The sequence below is a fragment of the Caretta caretta genome, chromosome 1 (assembly GCF_965140235.1).
Source record: "Caretta caretta isolate rCarCar2 chromosome 1, rCarCar1.hap1, whole genome shotgun sequence".
Classification (NCBI taxonomy): Eukaryota; Metazoa; Chordata; order Testudines; family Cheloniidae; genus Caretta; species Caretta caretta.
In genome coordinates, this window is record NC_134206.1 from 259,566,116 (window position 1) to 259,585,681 (window position 19,566).

General features: G+C 47.2%; 1 protein-coding gene across 2 annotated transcripts; it reads left to right on the top strand.

Moving 5' to 3' along the window:
• Window positions 1–3,131: 3,131 nt before the first annotated feature.
• Window positions 3,132–19,487, top strand: PICK1 (protein interacting with PRKCA 1). 2 transcript variants are annotated; one of them, XM_075123885.1, is made up of 13 exons: window positions 3,132–3,222; window positions 6,847–6,940; window positions 9,102–9,213; window positions 10,132–10,260; window positions 10,386–10,452; window positions 11,815–11,904; window positions 13,396–13,449; window positions 13,557–13,619; window positions 14,064–14,197; window positions 14,764–14,856; window positions 15,285–15,335; window positions 17,016–17,160; window positions 17,631–19,487. In XM_075123885.1, the coding sequence occupies exons 2-13, from the start codon at window positions 6,900–6,902 to the stop codon at window positions 17,873–17,875; spliced, it is 1,224 nt and encodes a 407-aa protein (XP_074979986.1). In that variant the 5' UTR covers window positions 3,132–3,222; window positions 6,847–6,899; the 3' UTR covers window positions 17,876–19,487. The 2 variants fall into 2 exon arrangements, with proteins under 2 accessions (XP_074979986.1, XP_048689748.1); XM_048833791.2 differs by lacking the exon at window positions 3,132–3,222 and adding an exon at window positions 5,560–5,870.
• The last annotated feature ends 79 nt before the right edge of the window (window positions 19,488–19,566 follow it).

Here is a 19,566-nt window from a genome sequence, read left to right on the forward strand (position 1 = left end):
AATTGAATGGTTCACTTCCAGCCCGGAAATTTATTATGGTTGTGTTGACTGATGCATGATTATTAGTCATAGCAGCAGCATTTTCAGCAGTTAGACATCTACCTTGGTACTTTGGGTTGAGAACATGACAAGAAAATGAGGTAGAGTAAATGCTTGATCCATCTGATTCTTTACTGCCTGCAATTTAACTTTGTTGCTGGGTATTTTTCTTCAATGTCTCTTGACGTTCTTTCCAAATTTCAACAGCACCAGCAATATAGCAGCAATTTTTAGGTAGTTTGTCCAAGGCTATGGAACGAGGTTTCAGTATATCTTCTTCATTTCTCTTTAGTCCAGTGTTGACTATTTTATCATTTATTAGCACAGTAAAACATGGCAGGTAGTCCATAAGAATAGTGCAAAAATAAATGTACTAACCAGCTGATCCAGATTGTTCAGACATGTCAACATCATCCTCTTCAAAGTCATTTACCTTCTGAGGAGCACTTTTCATGTTTCATTTTGACAGCCAGGCTTTGTCTCTCTTTGCTGCATGGTTTACAGTAGTTGGCACAAGTTCCTTTTTTACCCAGAGGTACAGGAATTTCTTGAAAATATTCCCAGATAGGGTCTTTAAGACCTGCAGCCATGGCAGGTTTTTTTTTTTTCCAGAGCCCCAGTGTTGAAATCAACACCAGAGACTGCCCTTTGAAGAATACTGATCCCTTCTTCACACAGTGTCCTGCGTTGATTCCAGCATTGCTTTCTGGTTGCACACACTGCTCCTTCTCCCTTGTTCCATAACTCCCCACCCCTACACCTAGGAAAAACAACAACTATCCAACACTTCTGCTCCTGTAACCCACCTGCCATTTGCACTGCAGTATGTTGTTTGTTTAGAGGGAGGGAGAGAGTTAAGATACAAAAAGAGAAATCCATTAATTTCTCGTCTGTGTACACATGCAAGGAGACAGAGCGAGGCCATTTACTTGAAGTGCTGAGAAGCAAGGGCTGGTAGATACTGGGCAGATCAGTTTTTTCCGTGAGCTGCAGAGTAAATTTCCACGATGGTGGAGTCATAAATATTCATAATTTGAGAACTGAGCCAAACCAAGCTCAAGCAGGGAGAAGCTATAAAACAGGAGTATGAGACCACCAGGAGGCTCAGTGGATGATCCTGATGAATATATCCGTTCCCAAACTTTTTTCCACCAAGGACCCCATTGCCATCTAAGTGTCCTAGAGCCCTTGTATTTTCTGTACATAAACTTCATGTTGTTCTAGGGTCTATACACTTCACTTTATTTGTAGTTCTTCCCCTCCTAAATGAAGGTATTACTTTCCTACCTTGTAGAAGTGTTGTAAGTCTTGACATATGTGGCAGAAAAAGTACTCCTAAACCCTCACAGGGAGGGTGTAGTCCTGAATGGGCAAGTACTGGTACTAAGAGAACACTCCCACCAGTGTGGGAACACCCCCATAAGCATGGCCTCTCATCACGGTGTGTGAGGTCATGCTGTGTGGAGGATGTCATTTTGAGAACAAAATGGGTGTCCATCATAAAGCAAAAGTGCAGGAAAGCTGTTCCAGCGTGTTCCAGTCCTGGCTTAAGGGATGGACCCCAGCACAAAGGTCTGGGGACCCCACTTTGGAAACCACTGAGATACATGATAGTGTCTCCTGGAGTCCAATGCTGGGTCCCAATGCCTGTGATAACTTTGCCAGTTTCTTGCACTCAGTAGCACAGGCTCTGGGTGTCACAGAGTGTAGGGGAGTCCGGTCCCTGCACCCCTCTTCCTGAGATTCACTGTGACTCTCAGCCAGCCAGTAAAATGGAAAGTTTATTGGACAACAGGAACGCAGCCTAAAACAGAGCTTGTGGGTACAACCATAGAATATCAGGGTTGGAAGGAACCTCAGGAGATTATCTAGTCCAACCCCCTGCTCAAAGCAGGACCAATCCCCAAGTTTTGCCTTAGATCCCTAAATGGCCCCCTCAAGGATTGAACTCTCAACCCTGAGTGTAGCAGGCCAATGCTCAAACCACTGAGTCAAGTCCTTCTGGGTTTTGTCCCTTTCCTGGGCCAGGAGTTCACCTGATTCCTTTGTTCTCCAACCCTTTAGCTATTACCTTGCAGGGGGGAAGGGCCCAGACTATCAGTTGCCAGGAGACAGCGTTGGCCATTTATGTACACTGGCCCTTTGCTCTGCAACAATTACACCCCCTTATCCCACCACCTAGAGACTTAAGAAATGCATAGGGGAAACTGAGGCACCCCTACAGTATTCAGAGGAAACATTAACAGTCCCACTTCGTCACACTGGGTAACCCACAGAATCAAGCCCTTAATACAGTACATGACCTACTGTGCCATAGTTACAAAGCTTGACCTCAAAAGTTAGAAATCAGGGGGAAAACATCTTTCTTTACATAGAAAAGAAGCCTTTAACGCTACATTTTTTAGTAGAGGCTCATGGATTCAGCATATTTTTTTATTGAAAAGTTTTGTGATAGGTTTTGTATAAATTTGGATTTCATTTTAAACAGGTTTATTTTTCATATTCATTTTTATAATTTAAATGAAATAAAAAAATCTGATTAAAATTTTTTTTTAATCATCAATTTTTATTCACCCTGCAGTGAAATAGTCATCAATGTTGAAACTAACAGTATAATCACTTGCATCCAAGTTAGCAACATTGAAATGGATAGACCAGTTCACACTTCAAAGCTGTTGTTTCAGGATCTCTGAAAACATCTCTGCACCGGTTACCCTTGTATCACACTTTGAAGGTTTTCTTTGCAAATGTAACAGCTAGAGCAGAGGTTCTCAAACTGTGATCCACGAGCGTGCCTGGGCAGCTGCACACAAGAGAATGAAGGGCCACCCACCAAAATCAGTGGAGTTGTGCAGGCATGGCTCCACTAATTAGGTGCCTGGACCCTGGAGAAGACACACATGTAAGGTGAGGTGGTGGCCTTGGGGGGGGGGGGGAGAATAGGCAGTAGGTGGGAGGAGGCAGTGGGGTGAAAAGAGGGGGTGGGAGGAATTTGAGACATGCAGGGCAGTGGTGGCCAGAGAAGGAGGTGACTTTCCCCAGCTCCAGGGCTGCAGTTGCCAGGGAGAGATGGCCCTCCTTCCCAGCCTAAGCTCTGTGATAGGGGAGAGACCCCCACTTCCCAGCCCAAGCTTGGGGGCTGCCATGGCAGGGGAGAGCGGGCACATCCATCACATTAGAAAGGTAAGACTACTGATATTAAAATGAGGTGTGCTTTTATTTGTAGAACAAAGTTTATCATTAAGGTTTTTTTATATATTTGTGTGTGTGTGTATATATATATATATACACATATATACAGCACATTTATCCAAAGCGCTTTGCAATAGTTAGCTAACAGTACAAACCACATTCGGAGATATTAAGTGGTCCGTTGAGACCCTCAGCAATTTTCAAGTGGTCCATAGGAGGGGGGAAAAAAAAAGTTTGAGAACCACTGAGCTCAAGACTTACTCTTTTTTTAAAATGAAAGTTGAGATTCTAGAGACCTGTCTGTACCCTCCTGCCACAGCAGACAGTCCTTTGTACAACGCACATTTTGGGAAAACACTGCATTAGACTAAGAGCACAAAATGTTCCTAGAATAAGACAGTAAGGCCCAGATTGCCAATAGTATTTAGGTGACTAACTTCCATTGATTTCAGTGGCACTTAGGATCCTAAATACCTTTGAGGAGCTAGGCTTAAATGTCCATCTAACTTTCAACATAACCTCAAGCAAATATTCTGGGTCTCATTAGCCTGATCAGGTGTTACGAATTACACCTGGTAGGACATGCATACAACTGCTGCGAATTATACCCTGTAGGACACGTACACAAATGCTGTGAATTACACCTGATAGGACATGCACACCAATGCTACGAATTACACCTGATAGGACACACACAGTTCGAATCTAGGCTGAGGCACAGAAACAAAGTCCACAACTGCAGAGTTCCCAAAAGACACTAAGTTTATTACGCTCGAGCGTGGTGCCCCCCTGCTAGCCGGGGGGGGACCTTGAATACAGATTATACAAAGGTTATATACTTTTTAGCAAAGCATGTTGCCCTCGTGCATCAGAAACCTTAGCCAATAAACAAACCCTTGTCTTATCTACCACCTATCCCTGCTTGGTGCATTCCTCGTGCTATACCAGTATGTTAATTACACAGCATGGTCCTAAAGCCATGCATCAGTAACTTTTATTATCAGAATGGGAGGCCTCACATCAAGGCCAAGAGACAGGGAGTTAGAGACTGACAAAAAACAGATACTGGGAATCAAGGCAGGCTGGAGACAAGGAGGAGGATTTTCACAGGGATTCACTATCTAAGGATCACTCCTCCTGGTGTATGATGTGCTGGCATTTAAACAATGGTGGGCCCCAAACCAAAAGGGAGTCACATGTGCTAACTTTTCCTTAACACAGGTCTACTTTGGTAAGTGACCAAAACTCATAGCACCATAAAATGTATCCAATGGAGGAATGCTGTAGTCTACCTTCAGTGTAGAACAGGGTTCAACAAAGTATAGAAAGAGGAGGATTTACCTTCTCCCAGAGGGGAGTTTTGGAAATGTATCTTTTCCTGAGTTTTGTTGAAGATCAGTTTATATCATCGTCATGAGTAAAGCATTCCACCTGAAAGTTTACCAAGGACCAGCAAACCCACATGGCCATGAAGGCTTTGGCAATCCAATAGGAAACTATGTCAACAAGAAAATACCAATGATTTCAGCAAAAGCAGTGGAGTGGGAGGAAACCCAAACCACCACCAACAGCAACCCAGCAAAACAGTCTACTGTGCACGGCCCCCCCCCCCATAGACCCGGACTGAGATTCAGGCCAAAGATTTTACATACGCCAAGCTACCGCCTAAGGGAGATTGTCTATTTTAGACATTTCTGATGAGGCTGAGGGTGGATCCTGGTCGAGGGGAGGGGCTGATTCTTCTGTTGAGATGTTTTTGGATGGCTCGGCCAACCTCCATCTTTGCTATTGAACATTCGGCATTTCCATGGTTCTCATCAATGTGGGAGCCGAGAGCCTTGTAACCTAGCTTCACAAGCAGGCCTGGGGAGGCGGGGAACCATCCCCTCCCCGGCCCCGTCACAGCCGGAGAACCGAGGAACAGGACCGAGGGAATGACTTGCCCACGGTCGCCCAGGGCTGACGGAGTGACTCGCCCCCGGTTGCACGGCCCGCGGCACAGCTGGGAAAGGAGCCCAGGGCTGCCCAGGCCCAGGCCCGAGCCGGCGCCACCCTTCCTCCCGCCATAGCAGAGGACGAGACTCGCCCCGTGCAGCCCGGGGGCCAGACGGGCGCGCGCTGGCGTTAGCCGGTCGCCCGACGGCTTCTAGCCGGGCTGGGGGCCGCGCGCCCCGCCCCGCCCCGCTGCAGGGGCCCAGGCAGGGGATGGGACGGGACGCGGGGTGTCGGCAGAGCCGGCCCAGAGGTGGCAAGGGAGCCGGAGCCCCGGCCTAACCGCCCCTTCCTCCGCCTCGCCTCAGTGCCTCCCCCAACATGGGGGCGGGTCAGAGCTGGGCCCCGCCCCTTCCTCCATTGGTTGTCCCGAGAGCAGTCGAGCACACTCCGTCTCTATGGCAACCCGCTCTCCTGTCCCCCCTCCTCTGTCTCAAAGATCCGGCACGTCTTATCGCGAGAGGAGAGCGTGGGGGCAGCGGGCAGGTCTCTCGACAGCTGCTCGCCCCGGCACGCGAAGCGGGGGTGAGAGGGAAGGAGAGGTTGGGTAGGAGGCTTCCGGCCCGGAAGTGACGCGGGGGAGCGGTGTTCTGACAGGTAGAGGCGGCAGGTGGATGCAGATACCCAGCTCGAGCCAGCCGTTTCCGGTGAGTGACTGACCCCCTCCCTCATTTCAGCTTTGCCAGCCCCCAAGGGGCGAGTCTGAGGGGTCCCCATTAGCTCCCTGTCGCCCTGGCCCTGCTCTCCCCCCCCACCCCGGGAGCTGCTCCTGCCCCCGTGCCAGCCTGGCCCCCTGCACCTCGCCTGCTGTGTCACCTCACCCCGAGCACCAGAGAGGGATCCCTCAATGGTTGGCAGCCCTCCCACCCCCATGCCGAGCAGCCACCGACCCCCTTGGTTCCCCAGGCCCCGGCAGCACCGAATCTGGCAGGTGGCCCCACAGCATGGGCACCTTTTCACAGACCCACCCCGTGGGGCGCAGAGCACAGGCAGGCTCCCCGTATCAGGTGCCAGCCACCCCAACGGCGTGACGGAAACTGGGAGACTTAGAACATGGTACAAACCCGGAGAAGAACCGCTGTGCGGTTACTGTGACAGAGGAGAGAGTGAATCAGAGAGACGTTTGCTACACTCCTGTCTGAAATCTGAGGGAGCTGGAGAAAGATACATCTTCAAACCATCAGACATTAGAAGACTTCCTGTGAAAAAGCAGTGAGGGGAAATTGTGCGCCCCAGAATAACTGAAATAGTAAATGGATGAAGGGGATAAGACTCCAGATCCATTCAAAAGTGTTGTGCAAGCAGATACAACACACAAATAATCAAGTTTCCAAAGTGGACTGTGTTCTGTCCTAAGCATTGCCAGTACTTGAATAGCTTGTGAAACAATAAAAACCAGCACCGTTATCCCCATCCCTAACCCAGAGTGGAGAATCAGAAGGGTCTGAAATATCTTTCCTCCCCAAGGCAGGAGAGGGATTGACAGCTCCATGCCCGTTGGAAGAGAGAGAGAAAGGGGCTGACAAAGGGCATAGTTTGAGTCTTCAGATTTAGCTGCTGAGCGTAAATGAATTCAGATAATTAACTTTACTGGGTTTTGTTCTTTTTTTTCCCTCTTCCCAGGTACTTTGGTGTAAACAGAGTCTCAGGTCAAAAGACTCCAGCCAGCCAGAGCGATGTTTGGAGACTTGGACTATGACATTGAGGAGGATAAACTGTGAGTGCTTCACTTCCCTTTCCCAACACCTGAATATCACTAAGAATATGTCTACACTACAGTGGGACAGCTGCAGTGCTGCAGCTATGCTGTGGTAGTGTAGACACATATTACAGCGACAGAAGGGTATTTTCATCACTGTAGTAAATCCACCCCTTTAAGAGGCAGTAGCTAAGGTGGATGGAAGAGTTCTTCTGTCAGCCTAACGCTGTCTACAGGTCGACCTAACTGTTTTGCATGGGACATGAAATTCTTCATAGCCCTGAGCGATATAGCTAGGTCAACCTAAGTTTTAAGTGTAGAAGATGCCTAAGGAGCTGCAACCCAGACCTGCTCAAAGCAGGCAGAGTTGTTCGCTCCTGGTGATGTGTGTTGGAGATCTAGGTTCATTGTTCAGTTTTGATGTCTTACTCCCTATGGCTAGTGGGGATGGAGCCTTGCAGTGGTGGTGAGCAGAGGGGAAAGCTTTTTATTGCTCTACAATGACTCTTCCTAATTTGCTGATTGCACAACAGTGTTAATGTGTTCTCAAGGTGCGCGCTCTGCTGGAATGGTAGAGAGGGAAGTAGGAAGAAATGGTGGGAGAGTGTATCATCCTTAAGGCTGTGAGTTTGTCACAGAAGTCACGGATTCCATGACTTTCCATGACTTCTGTAGTGGCCGGTGCGCCTGGTTCAGGGGCAGCTCAGGCAAACCTTGAACCAGGCACACTGGCTGCTGCTGGGGCAGTCTTGGGCCCCTGCGCCCCCGCACCTCCCCCAGCAGCAGAGTCTGGGTGTGGGAGGGCTAGGGGGTTGGGACACTGGGGTGAGGCGGGCTCTGGGCGGTGCTTACCTGGGGGGGTTCCCCGGAAGCGGTGACATCCCCCTCGCTCAGTTGATAGGTGGAGGGGTGGCCAGGCAACTCTGTGGGCTGCCTCCGCCCAGAGCGCTGGCTTCACAGCTCCCATTGGCTGGGAACTGCGGCCAATGGGAGTGGCAGGAGCAGTGCCTGCAGGCAGAGGCAGCAAGCAGAGCTGCCTGGCCATGCCTCCACCTATCAACTGAGCGAGGGGGATGTCACCACTTCTGGGGAGCCCCCCAGGTAAGCGCCACTCAGATCCCGCCTCACGCAGTCCTGTGCCACAACCCCCTGCCCTTTCCCACACCCAAACTCTGCTGCTGGGGCGAGGGGAAGGTACAGAGCCAGGTAGGGAGGCTGTCAGCCCTGCCAACCCCCCTGCCTCCAGCACCCAGTGAGCATCCCAGGCTGCGTGTTGCTGCCTGCGTGCTCTCCTACCCCCCAGCAGGGGTCCTGAGCCATGCGCTGCAGCCCACCCGCCCTTCCCTCCCCCAGCAGCCAGGCCCGCCGTCCCCCCCCCCCCCCCCGCACCCACGGGGCCCCCAGGCAGCCCCCCTCCAAGTTTTATTCACTGGTATTTTTAGTAACAGTCACGGACAAGTCACAGGCCATGAATTTTTGTTTACTGCCTGTGACCTGTCCGTGACTTTTTCTAAATATACCTGTAACTAAAATGTAGCCTTAATAATCCATAGGTCTATGACAGGCATGTGGAGCTCCCCAGCATGACCGCACTAGAATTTTATTTGGAAATAAAAGGGGTTTTTTTGCAGGGTAAATAGAGGGACTCTTTATTTTGAGAGTAGTCTTCGCTGTCAGTCATATCTCATCCCCGCATATTTGTGTTTTGCATTTATTCACCTAAGTCTTGCATAGAGATTGAAAAAAATAGCCACCAAAATATTTGAGGGTCTTAAGTATGCTTCACAGTGTATCATGGAGTGTCTTTTCTATCTCTATTCTCCTCACATACACTCTGAAAAAGATACCTTGGGAGTTCTCTCTCTCCATTCACAGTGACAGAAGACAGAGGTGCCTAGTTTTGACCGCAACACTGGATTTGCTCGCTAGGCTACTTCCATTATCACATATGTAATCATTAGCCTCTTGTTCAATTTAGTGATTTCAAATAAACATATCTAAATCATGTTTGGGCAAGGTCCTTCCAATCTGGGCTGGAAGGCTAAACAGCAGCGGTAATATGATTAGTTCAGATGAGAAGTATCTGGTATATTTTCAGATTATACGTTTTAGCTCTTGCATGCAGATACTGCTATACCAACCTGTGTCCGTGATCATTTCTCTCTCTATATTGTTATAGTGGGATCCCCACCGTTCCTGGCACAGTAACCTTGAAGAAGGACTCTCAGAATCTGATTGGGATCAGCATTGGGGGAGGAGCACAGTACTGTCCCTGTCTCTATATTGTTCAGGTGGGCACTGATGGAAGAGGAAAATATAATGATTGTCCTTGTGAAGCGATGTTAAACTTGACAGACGGAAGCTATGGGGGGCATGGAGAACCTTATATTTTCTGCTTTTGTCAGAGTGCGAAGCATCCTCTTTCTTTGCCAGCAAACGGAAGTTTCTCACACTAGCTGGGAATAGTTCTGGAAGGATAGAGTTAAGGCTCCTAAATTCACCACGTCCTCCTGAGAATCAGCAGAGTGCTGGGAGCATATTAAAATTCAAAGGGGTTGGAGGGGGGGAGTGCCATATGTGATGTACTTGATCAGTGGTTCTCAACCAGGGGTATGTGTACTCCTGGGGGTACTTAGAGGTCTTCCAGGAGGTACATCAACTCATCTGGATATTTGCCTACTTTTACAACAAGCTACATACAAAGCACTAGCTAAATAAGTACAAACTAAAATTTCATACAGACAATGACTTGTTTATACTGCTCTATATGATATACACTGAAATGTAAGTACAATATTTATATTCCAATTGATTTATTTTATAATTATATGGTAAAAATGAGAACATAAGCAATTTTTCAGTAATAGTGTGCTGTGACACTTTCGTATTCTTATGTCTGATTTTTGTAAGCAAGTAGTTTTTAAGTGAGGCGAAACTTGGGGACAAATGAGACTCCCAAAAGGGGCTCAGTAGTCTGGAAAGTTGAGAACTACTGTACTAGACTTCAAGAAATCCTGCCGTAGATGATGCACAAAGTAGAGGTGACAGGCCCCAGAAGGAACTGGGTGCTCAACTCTCCTCACATCTATGTGGGGTATCTAAGTGTTGTGGGTTGGGCAGGGAAGCAAAATAGAGATTGGCCCATAAATAAGACTAATTGCACTTCTTTCTAGCTCCATATTTCCTCTAGTCTTCCTCTTCTCTCTTAGGTGTTTGATAACACTCCGGCAGCCCTGGATGGAACTGTGGCGGCTGGCGATGAAATCACAGGAGTGAATGGGAAGTCAGTAAAAGGGAAAACCAAAGTGGAGGTGGCCAAAATGATACAGGTAGTAAAGGTAAGAAGTAGGAACAGTCCAGTGGAACAGGTCGGGTCACAGATTATAAACTGTTGTCCTTCAATAGAGGCGGTCCCTGCTGCTCAATTCCAGAACAACAGCTCTGGCTTTGCTATTCCACCCAGGGAGAAGTGACGATTCACTACAACAAACTCCAAGCTGACCCAAAGCAGGGCAAGTCCTTGGATATCGGTAAGACATGCTGGTTTCTCTCTCTCCCTTGATATGCAAGGTTGGAGGAGGGTGGTGAGGAGATCCCAGCCAAAATCAAAATCAAACTTTGTTTCAGTATTTGCTGTTATTTTGTCTCTTTTAAATGGACACAAGCTAAAACTTGGGTGTTTTGGGGGTTTTTTTAAGTCCTTCCCTGTGTTACTAATACCTGACTATTTAAAATTAAATTAACTTTATCAGTTTTGCTGTTGCTTGCTTTCTGCATTGTGTTCAGTTTGGACAGTGAAACTCAACTAGTCAGTTTCACATACTGTTTTTCATTCAGTCTGCCGTTGCTGATGTTTTTAGATTTCTGACAGTGCCTGGAAAGATTTCAGTCCGAAACTCCTGTCTTCAGTTAATCTTATTTTAGATAATCATTATGTCATTTCTCTCCATATGGGGTTTTTTAAAACTTTTTTTTTTTAACAAAACCTACATTTTGAGTTTAACCTACCTGAGTGTCTCCTTTAAACATGACACACTCTGGAAAAGCTGAACAGGGCATATAGTAAAGGGCAGCCCCTCTTATTTATTTCTTTGGATTTTCTTTTGTTTTCATTGTCCCCTGTCAGTGAAGATGCTGACAAACAAAAGGAAGCTCAGACAAGAGCAGCCAAAAATGCACAGGGGCTGGGAAATGGATTTCTGAGGAAAAATAAGAGCAAAGTGCCTGATTTATCAGAGGTGCCAAGTATCCACAACTTCAGCTGACATCATTGGGAGCGGCAGGCATTCAGCACTTCTGAAAAATCAGGCCCTAAATACATGTAGAGTAGTCATAGGATTACAAAAAGGGAATAATTATCTTCAGGAATCTGAAGGGTATGATCACCAAACAGAGAGGAAATGTTAAGGATGGTACAAAGACTTTTAACTAAGAGTCATGAGATAAAATTAAGCAAAGAGAAAATTTTGGCAAGCACTAAATCCTACTTGGCCTTACACTCACACTATTCTGTTAACTTCTTTGGAATAAATCAGTTGAGTAAAGTAAGCAAGATATGGTCTTGAATGTCAAGGCATATTTCCTGTGGTGAGATCTATTAGGCTGTGTCTTCCAAAGGAAGTTGTGGAAGCCACATTGCCTGGGGTGTATAGGACTTGAATAGAGCACATATTGTAGGAAACATACCTGCATTGGCCCAGGTTCAGATCTTCCCTACATCTAATTTCTGTGGCATTCTCTTTCGGTTCTCTGCACAGTCTCCTCTGAGCTCGGCTGAGTTAGGCTCAGTCTAGCCAGTTTGGTACCTGAAACTTGAGTTTTGTTAATTGTGTTCTTTGTGACTGTGGAAATTACCGTGATCCTGAGTTTTGACACGTTTTTGGGGGGTGTAGTGTTGAAGAAAGTGAAGCACCGATTGGTGGAGAACATGAGCTCGGGTACCGCAGATGCCTTGGGACTAAGCCGAGCCATCCTTTGCAACGGTAAGCAGCTTGCAAACGGTACCTTCCTGTTTGGCTATTGGCAATGTCAGTTAAGCTGGTATCCAATAATGCCATGGGGGGCAATGTTAAGCTGGAGCCCAGTGGTACTATGGGGGCAAGGGGTTTGACTAGGGCAGGCACCTCTCTTGATACTTGAATGAGACACAGTCTCATGTACTTAGATCGCAGGACAGTGAGAGATTCCTGAGTGTTTTTTGTTGTGCAGCGTTGCAGTGTTATGACTGCATGGCAATGCAACCTCGCAGCATTTTGATTCAGTGACACAACAATCATTTTGCAAGGTCAAAATAATTATACCAAGCAACAGCCCTCATATCTGCTAGTGTCCTTCCTATCATTTCTTTAACTGTATTCTGCAGGCATTTGTTTCAGTTTTGTTGTGTCATGTCACACCTTATAGTGACCCTGTGTGAAACACACTGCCTGCAAGTGTGCCAGGTGCATAATAAACCTGGACTCAAAAAAGTCTCCCTGGCTGAATGGATATGTCCCTCATAATGGTGTCAGTCACACCCAGAAAATGCAGTTCCCTCTGCAGTCCCAAATGGATATGGCAGTTCTGTACTTCCTGTGCTAAACGGCAGGGTAGTGTGCTGTTATACAGCTGCCACCTTCCACTCTGGATGTAGCTGCATTTCAGTGGTGAATGAAGTGATTCTCCATTAACCCTTTCATGTGTGTTAAGAATGGAGCTTTTGGTCACATTTTAAACCTGGTTACAAGTGTAGGGAAAACAACTTTTCCAATTACTTGTGGCCCAGACTTCAACTTCTAATAGTCAAGGAGTTCACGACTGTCCATTTGTTCAATCCCAATTCCCAAATAATAAATTAATATGTTAGGCACTGTGTGGGATGTCTGGATAAAAGGTGTTGTATTAGTGTCTGTCAGGCACTTCTTCATGTACAACCTCTTCTGTCTTAGAATAGTGGTAGAGCAGAGGTGGGCAAACTATGGCCCGTGGGCCACATCCGGCCCACAGGACCCTCCTGCCTGGCCCCTGAGCTCCTGGCCCGGGAGGCTAGCCCCCGGCCTCTCTCCTGCTCTTCCCCCTCCCCCGCAGCCTCAGCTCGCCGTGCCACCGGCGCAATGCAATCCACCGGTGCTCCAGGCCACTCAGTAAGGGAGCAGGGGGAGTTGGATAAAGGGCAGGGGAGTTCAAGGGGGTGGTCAGGGGGCGGGGCTGTGGATAGGGGCGGGGCAGTCAGAGGGCGGGGAATAGGGGGTTTGAATGGAAGTAACGGTTCTAGGGGGGCAGTCAGGAAGGAGAGGGGGGGGTTGGATGGGGCGGCAGGGGCAGTTTGGATTTATTTATAAAGTTTTACCTGTTGGGTAAGGAACCAGACTTTTGAGGAGGTGGAGAGAGAGTATTTTCAACCATTAATATAAAATAAATGCCCTCACATCCCTATGTTCCCCTGGACTTCAGCATCATAACCACCTGTTCTCTGGTTCTTTGCTCCCCTCTAGATGGATTAGTAAAGAGGCTGGAGGAGCTGGAGAGAACTGCAGAGCTGTACAAAGGTAAATTGCCCTCTTTTGTCAGACATCTGGATTGGAATTGGAGGAGGGAGGAAATACTCTGTGTCAGTGGGATGATTTGTATGTTCTCTCTCTTTTCCCCAACACAGGCATGACAGAGCACACCAAGAGTCTCCTTAGAGCTTTCTTTGAACTCTCCCAGACACACAGAGGTAAACAGACTGGAAGGAATTCAGTCATCAAAATTGTAGCAGGCTGACCGCCCTAAGATGGGGGAGTGGATGGTTATGATATTATCAGATCTCCGAAGCATCAGGCCTAATCAGTACTTGAAACATGACCCCCAATGAAAACTAGGTACTGTAGGAATGAGTGAGGAAGTGGTACACTTCCTTCTGAGTCAGTTCAGAAACAATTCCCTAGCATTGCGTTAATGGGCACTGTGCCGCCATACGTACCATCTTCCACGTGAGACATAAGTGAGTCGCTGACTATTTGTGGTCTTTAAGGAACCTGTGGCATTCTGCAAGAATAGGATTGTTACACTGCTCCTGGCCAAATTCTAGCTTGTGGGAATGGTCTTTAATATCAGACATGGAGGCTTCTCTCCAGATAAACCCCGTCTCCATCTGTATATATTTTTTTAATTTGCTCAGCATTTGGAGACGTTTTCTCGGTCATTGGTGTACGGGAACCACAGCCAGCTGCCAGTGAAGCCTTTGTGAAATTTGCAGATGCCCATCGCAGCATCGAGAAATTTGGGATCCGCCTACTGAAAACTATCAAACCGGTAAAGAATCAAAGCACAGGAGAGGGGATTGGCATCAGCATACAGGAGAAAGGAGCAAAGGGGGGAGAGGAAACCAGAAATGGAGGAGTTTGAGGGTACTTTGAGGGTCTTAAAAATTGTGATGGGAAAAATTAGAAACTTTCTTTAAAGGAACTGTCTAGACAGTTAAGACAGAGTAGAAGTTGTAAATGTATCTATAGTTTGCAGAGTTATTTGAACATGGTTGTTCAAACTTCCCCCTCGGGTCACCTGCCAACTAGGCTGTCGCACTTGCATGCACACTCTCCAGTATGCCTATCCTCCTCTTGGAGCTCCACATCTGTTGATAATGTACTTACATCTACACAGTTCCTTCCGACCTTGAGTTCTCTGCTAAGACTGTCAACAAAAGGGAACAAATAGTACCAATCGTGCTGGTGACTTCTGTGCCATGGACACCTGCCCTGCTGTGAACAAGACTGAGTACCCTAGCTCATTGCACGCAGGCCATCAAGTCCTTTTAGCTCCCTTTTAATGCTCCTTTTCCTCTTGAGCCCTGTAACTTTACTAACATGTTTTCTCTGCAGATGCTGACTGACCTCAACACGTACCTGAACAAAGCCATTCCTGACACAAGACTGACCATCAAAAAATACCTGGATGTCAAGTTTGAGTACTTGGTGAGCTGTTCTTTCTTTTTGTTTTTGTTTTTAAACATCTGGTAGAGATTAGGTTTTATAGAATCATAGCACATGGACACAGAGAAGACCTTAGGGAGGGACAGAATCTTCCTGTATGTCTATCCAGAGTCCAGGATGTTTTGGGTGCTACTGTAGTATAAATAACAAGCCCCTTCCCCTTCCTGCCTGCCTGTCTGCTTCCCCTTTCTCCAAACGGGGTTCATTCTCCATCTGAGATATTGCATCTGGTCCAGCTGTGCTTCTCTTAGTGTCCATGGCCACACCATTTGAGAAGGTCTTGAAAAGCAGGGACAACCCCCTACACTTCTGATAGCCTGGAAACTAGGTAACACACTACTTTGTGTGGTGAAGACTTTTTTTTTTTTTAAACCCTTGGTGTTTTCTGTTCTTTAACCCTTCCTTTGTAGTCTTACTGCCTGAAAGTGAAGGAGATGGATGATGAGGAATACAGCTGCATTGTGAGTACTGAGGCTGCAACAATGAGGATTGCAGGTTGTATTTCTATAGCATTTTGTCCTCCCTCACATGCAACCACAGAAACACACATGTGCCTGCATACAGCCATATAATGGCTCTAGCCCTGCTAATAATACATTATAATTGTTGAAGCATTCAAACCTGAAGGTCTTTGACTTCTATGCAGAAAATATAACTGATACCTTTTATGAAACAGATCCCATCATCACAAACCATTGGGACCAGTCATCACCTCTGTTGCATGCTCACTGAATTGTGTCCTACTCTTCTAGTAATACTAGTATGTGTTAAGGATAACTATACAGTGTTATCCTAATAGATTCCACCTGAGTATAATGTGCAGGTTATCTTAAGAACTGTATTAGATACTCTGCATCCCACACTAATGCAAATTTGTTTGTAAGTTGCATTTGTAGTTGTTTAAGGAAAATTGATTTCAGGAGAATCTCTCCTAGTGACAATGTACTTAAACAAATATTTGTAATTATAATTGGAAGACTTCCAAAAATTCAGTAAAATCCTCAAACTGGCATGGAAAATAATTCCTAGCATTGAATATAGCCTTGTGAATCTTCAAAGTGCTGTACAAATCTTAATCCTTACCAACAACTTATCTGGTAAATAAAGACGCCCTGTGTATGCCTCAGTTTCCCTAACTATAAAAAGGGGATGTGGACTTGTCCAAGGTCAGAGATGGAGTCAGTATCAGAGCTGAGATTAGAACTCTGCATTCCTTGGTGCCCAGTTCTTTGCTCAGAGGACCAGACAATGCTTCCTCCTTAGTAACTAGTAAAACTTGAGTAACCCAACACCCCGTGATGATGATATACATCCTGCTAAATGGGAGAGGAAAATCTCTGCCCCGGCCCAGCAGGGTGCCATTGTTGTGCCTTTGTACACATGAATGAAGAGTACATTCCAGACCCACAGCACAATCAAGTAAGTACTTCCTCCCTACACACAATCTGCTGTGCCCTGTGCTGATAGACCTCATCATTTTCCTCTCAAAAACGTGCTGTTGGACAATCAGTAGTGCCACCCTTACTGACTTCCAGTGCCATGACTAGAGGTAGGCAACACATGGACCCCTGGGTAGACTTGCACTATATTATTCAAGGGTTTTATATATTTGAAAAGAAACCTTGATGCTTGCTTATGAGGCAACATGTAAATAGTGAAGCTTGCAGGAGGGTTTACCTATCCCACCTGCATTTTCTCAAGCACATGCTTGCATGTACAATAGTTACACCTCTGGCATCAGTCTTGTTGGGTACTGGTGCCTCTCTCAATAACTCAGCTCAGAAATCCAGTACCAGCTGGCCACCTGTTCTCACCTTCCCAGGTTGAAAGGGACTATAAGTCCCATTCCCTTGTGTCATGGAAATGCTCATTTCTTTATCCCTGCAATCATATGTTTGGCCTTTCAAATGGCTGTTTTAACAGTAGATTTGGATGCCCAGAGCTCTGGGCTCCAGCTCATAGCTTGCCTAGGACTAGCTCCATGTTCCTCATCATCAGTGGTTCCTGTGCTGAGTTTCAGTGGTCCCAAGAAGGCTGCAGCAGGATCACATGGTGACCTGAGGTTCATAGGGTCACATCAGTAAGCCTCTGGCACTGTGGACTTTTTGGGAGTCTCTAAAATAGTGTGGTGTTCTTGGCAGGCACTGGGTGAGCCCCTCTACAGGGTCAGCACTGGGAACTATGAGTACCGCCTAGTCCTACGCTGCCGCCAGGAGGCACGCACACGCTTTGCCAAGATGAGGAAGGATGTGCTGGAGAAGATTGAACTGCTGGACCAGAAACATGGTGAGTGTCACTGCACTCCTTCATGGCCCCTATGAGCTTCATCCAGACAGGGGTTCTTTGCCCTTGTGGTCCCTCCTCATCTTAGCCCAGAAACCCTTGCTGCCAGCATCTCACTGACCTCATCCAATCTGGTTCCCTTGTCCTCATGGACCTTTCTGTTACAATGCTTGAGAGACAGCGGTGCACAGAGCATGAATATGACTGCTGCATAGGAATAATCTTGGGGAGGGAGGCTTGGTCACAGCCTGGAGGGTGAGGGGAGGGATAGTCCTGCTGTGGGTTCTGAAATCCGTGCGTAACAGATTAGTTGCAAGTAGCCTGATCACATTCTGGGGTACACACCCCCCTCAAATCCAGGGTAACAGGGTGTGGACATGATGGTTGGTCACTGAAAAAGCAAGAGTGCACATGAGAGGGGGAACACCTGCTATATTCCCCACTGACACACTCCCAACCCATCCCCTCTGCAGTACAGGACATCGTGTTTCAGCTCCAGCGCTTTGTCTCCACCATGTCCAAGTACAATGATGACTGCTATGCCGTGCTCCGGGACGCAGATGTCTTTCCCATTGAAGTGGATCTAGCACGCACAACCCTGAGCTATGGTCAGAAGGACATCTTCTCAGATGGGGCAGAGGAGGAGGAGGAAGTAGGAGAGCGAGAGGCCAGGAGGAAGGAGGAAGCAAATGGCGAAAAGCTTATTGATGATGCCTGAATATGCTGACACGGCGGGCGGGAAAGACTTTAGAGACTGATAAAATCTGTTTCACATGGTGATTCGTCCTCAGTGATTTTCTGTATAAGCTCAGCCAGGGATTCCTCCTCTGCTTCGGATGGGGGCAGTTGGGATGACTTGGGTGCAAAGTCGGCACTCTTTCCAGCCTCCACTTTCTCCTTCCCTCCCTCTTTGCCTGGATGGCTTTCCCCAGTGTTCCACTGCCCAACTCAGAGGCTGAGGTAGGGGGTTACTGTGGGGAACCCTTTGAGGAATTCCCTCCCCCCACCATATGATTCCACCTGCGAAGGGGACCCTTCTGAGTGTGAAAGGCACATTGCTCCTCTTCTGCTGCCTGTGTCAGCTAAAAAAAGCACCTGAAGAGGGATGACTGTGGACAGCAAGAACAGCTGCTCCTGATCTGCCCTCACTAGATGGAAAAATGCTGAAGTCAGCAGGACCACTTGCTCCACTGCTGACTACCCTGGGACCAGAGGGTTTTGCCTCTCTACTCTCCCACTTCAAATGTTGTATACAATTTTACTGCCCCTGATGGCTCTAGGTAGGTGTGAGGATGCTAGAGGAATCTGCCCCCTCTCCACCTGCTTTAGCTACTGTTTCCTATGGAAGAGAAAGAGAACCAAGGCAAGCTGAGATGTAGAACTAGTGGTAGATGTAAACAAGTCATCAGCCAACAGGGAACCCTTCCCATGTGTAGCATCACCCTCCCCAAAGAAAAAGAAGGGAACTGGTCTTTATCAGAGAGAAACCATCTTCATCAGTACATGGGCAAAAGGTGAACCTTCTACTAGTCAAAGAGAGGAGGTCTGTGAAATTCACACTGGCTCAAGCTCACTCTGGTCCATGTGTTCCCTTGGTCATTTCCCCTCTCACATTTTGCTCCGGGTTGGCCTTAACCAGATTTGCTCCTTGAGGATGCACAGCTTGTCATGTACACCCCTCCCTGTGCCAAGAGGTGTGATCATTACAAAACTGGGGAGGAGGTACTATGGCCTTCTATCAGAGGGCGTGTTGAACAACAGACAGTCTTAGCGGGAGGGGAAAACAGTGCCTGCAGATGGAGATTATTTTAGACCCATGATGTAAGGAGTATGGAGTATTAAATCACCCACCCCCACCCTACAGCTCTCCCTGTTGCTATATGACTGTTCAGTTTGCCATTTTCTGCTGCCTTTGCACCAGAAAGTCCTGCTGGAACTCATAGCTAAGGCTCCTAACGCAAGGGAAGAGGAAAAGGAAAAATCAGGGGAACTAAGGATTCCTCCCAACCCCTCATCTCTTTCTCTCTCCTCTTTGGAGTCCCAGTTCTATATAGTGGCTTTTGGTTTGTGGCAGTGATCCGTTGGGAATGAAGGTTTTAACTGCTCCCAACTCCATAAGGATGACTTGTACCAGTTGGCAGTGAGCAAGGCTATTAAGGGCATTAATTTATGATTTACATGTTTTTTACTTGTTTTGTTTCTGGACTCTGTTGTTGTCTTCTCCGTGGGTGCCACAAGAAGGCCAGCTAGGGCTAGGCTCCTCTGGAAGACTTGAATGGGCTTTAATATGCTGATGGATGCCTCTAATAAAGAAAAACTTAATATTTCTATTTTCCGTTCCCTTTTCACTGGCTTTTTCATGCTCTGTTCACGCCTCCTCATCCCTCTATTTTGGACCCGAGGTGGGAC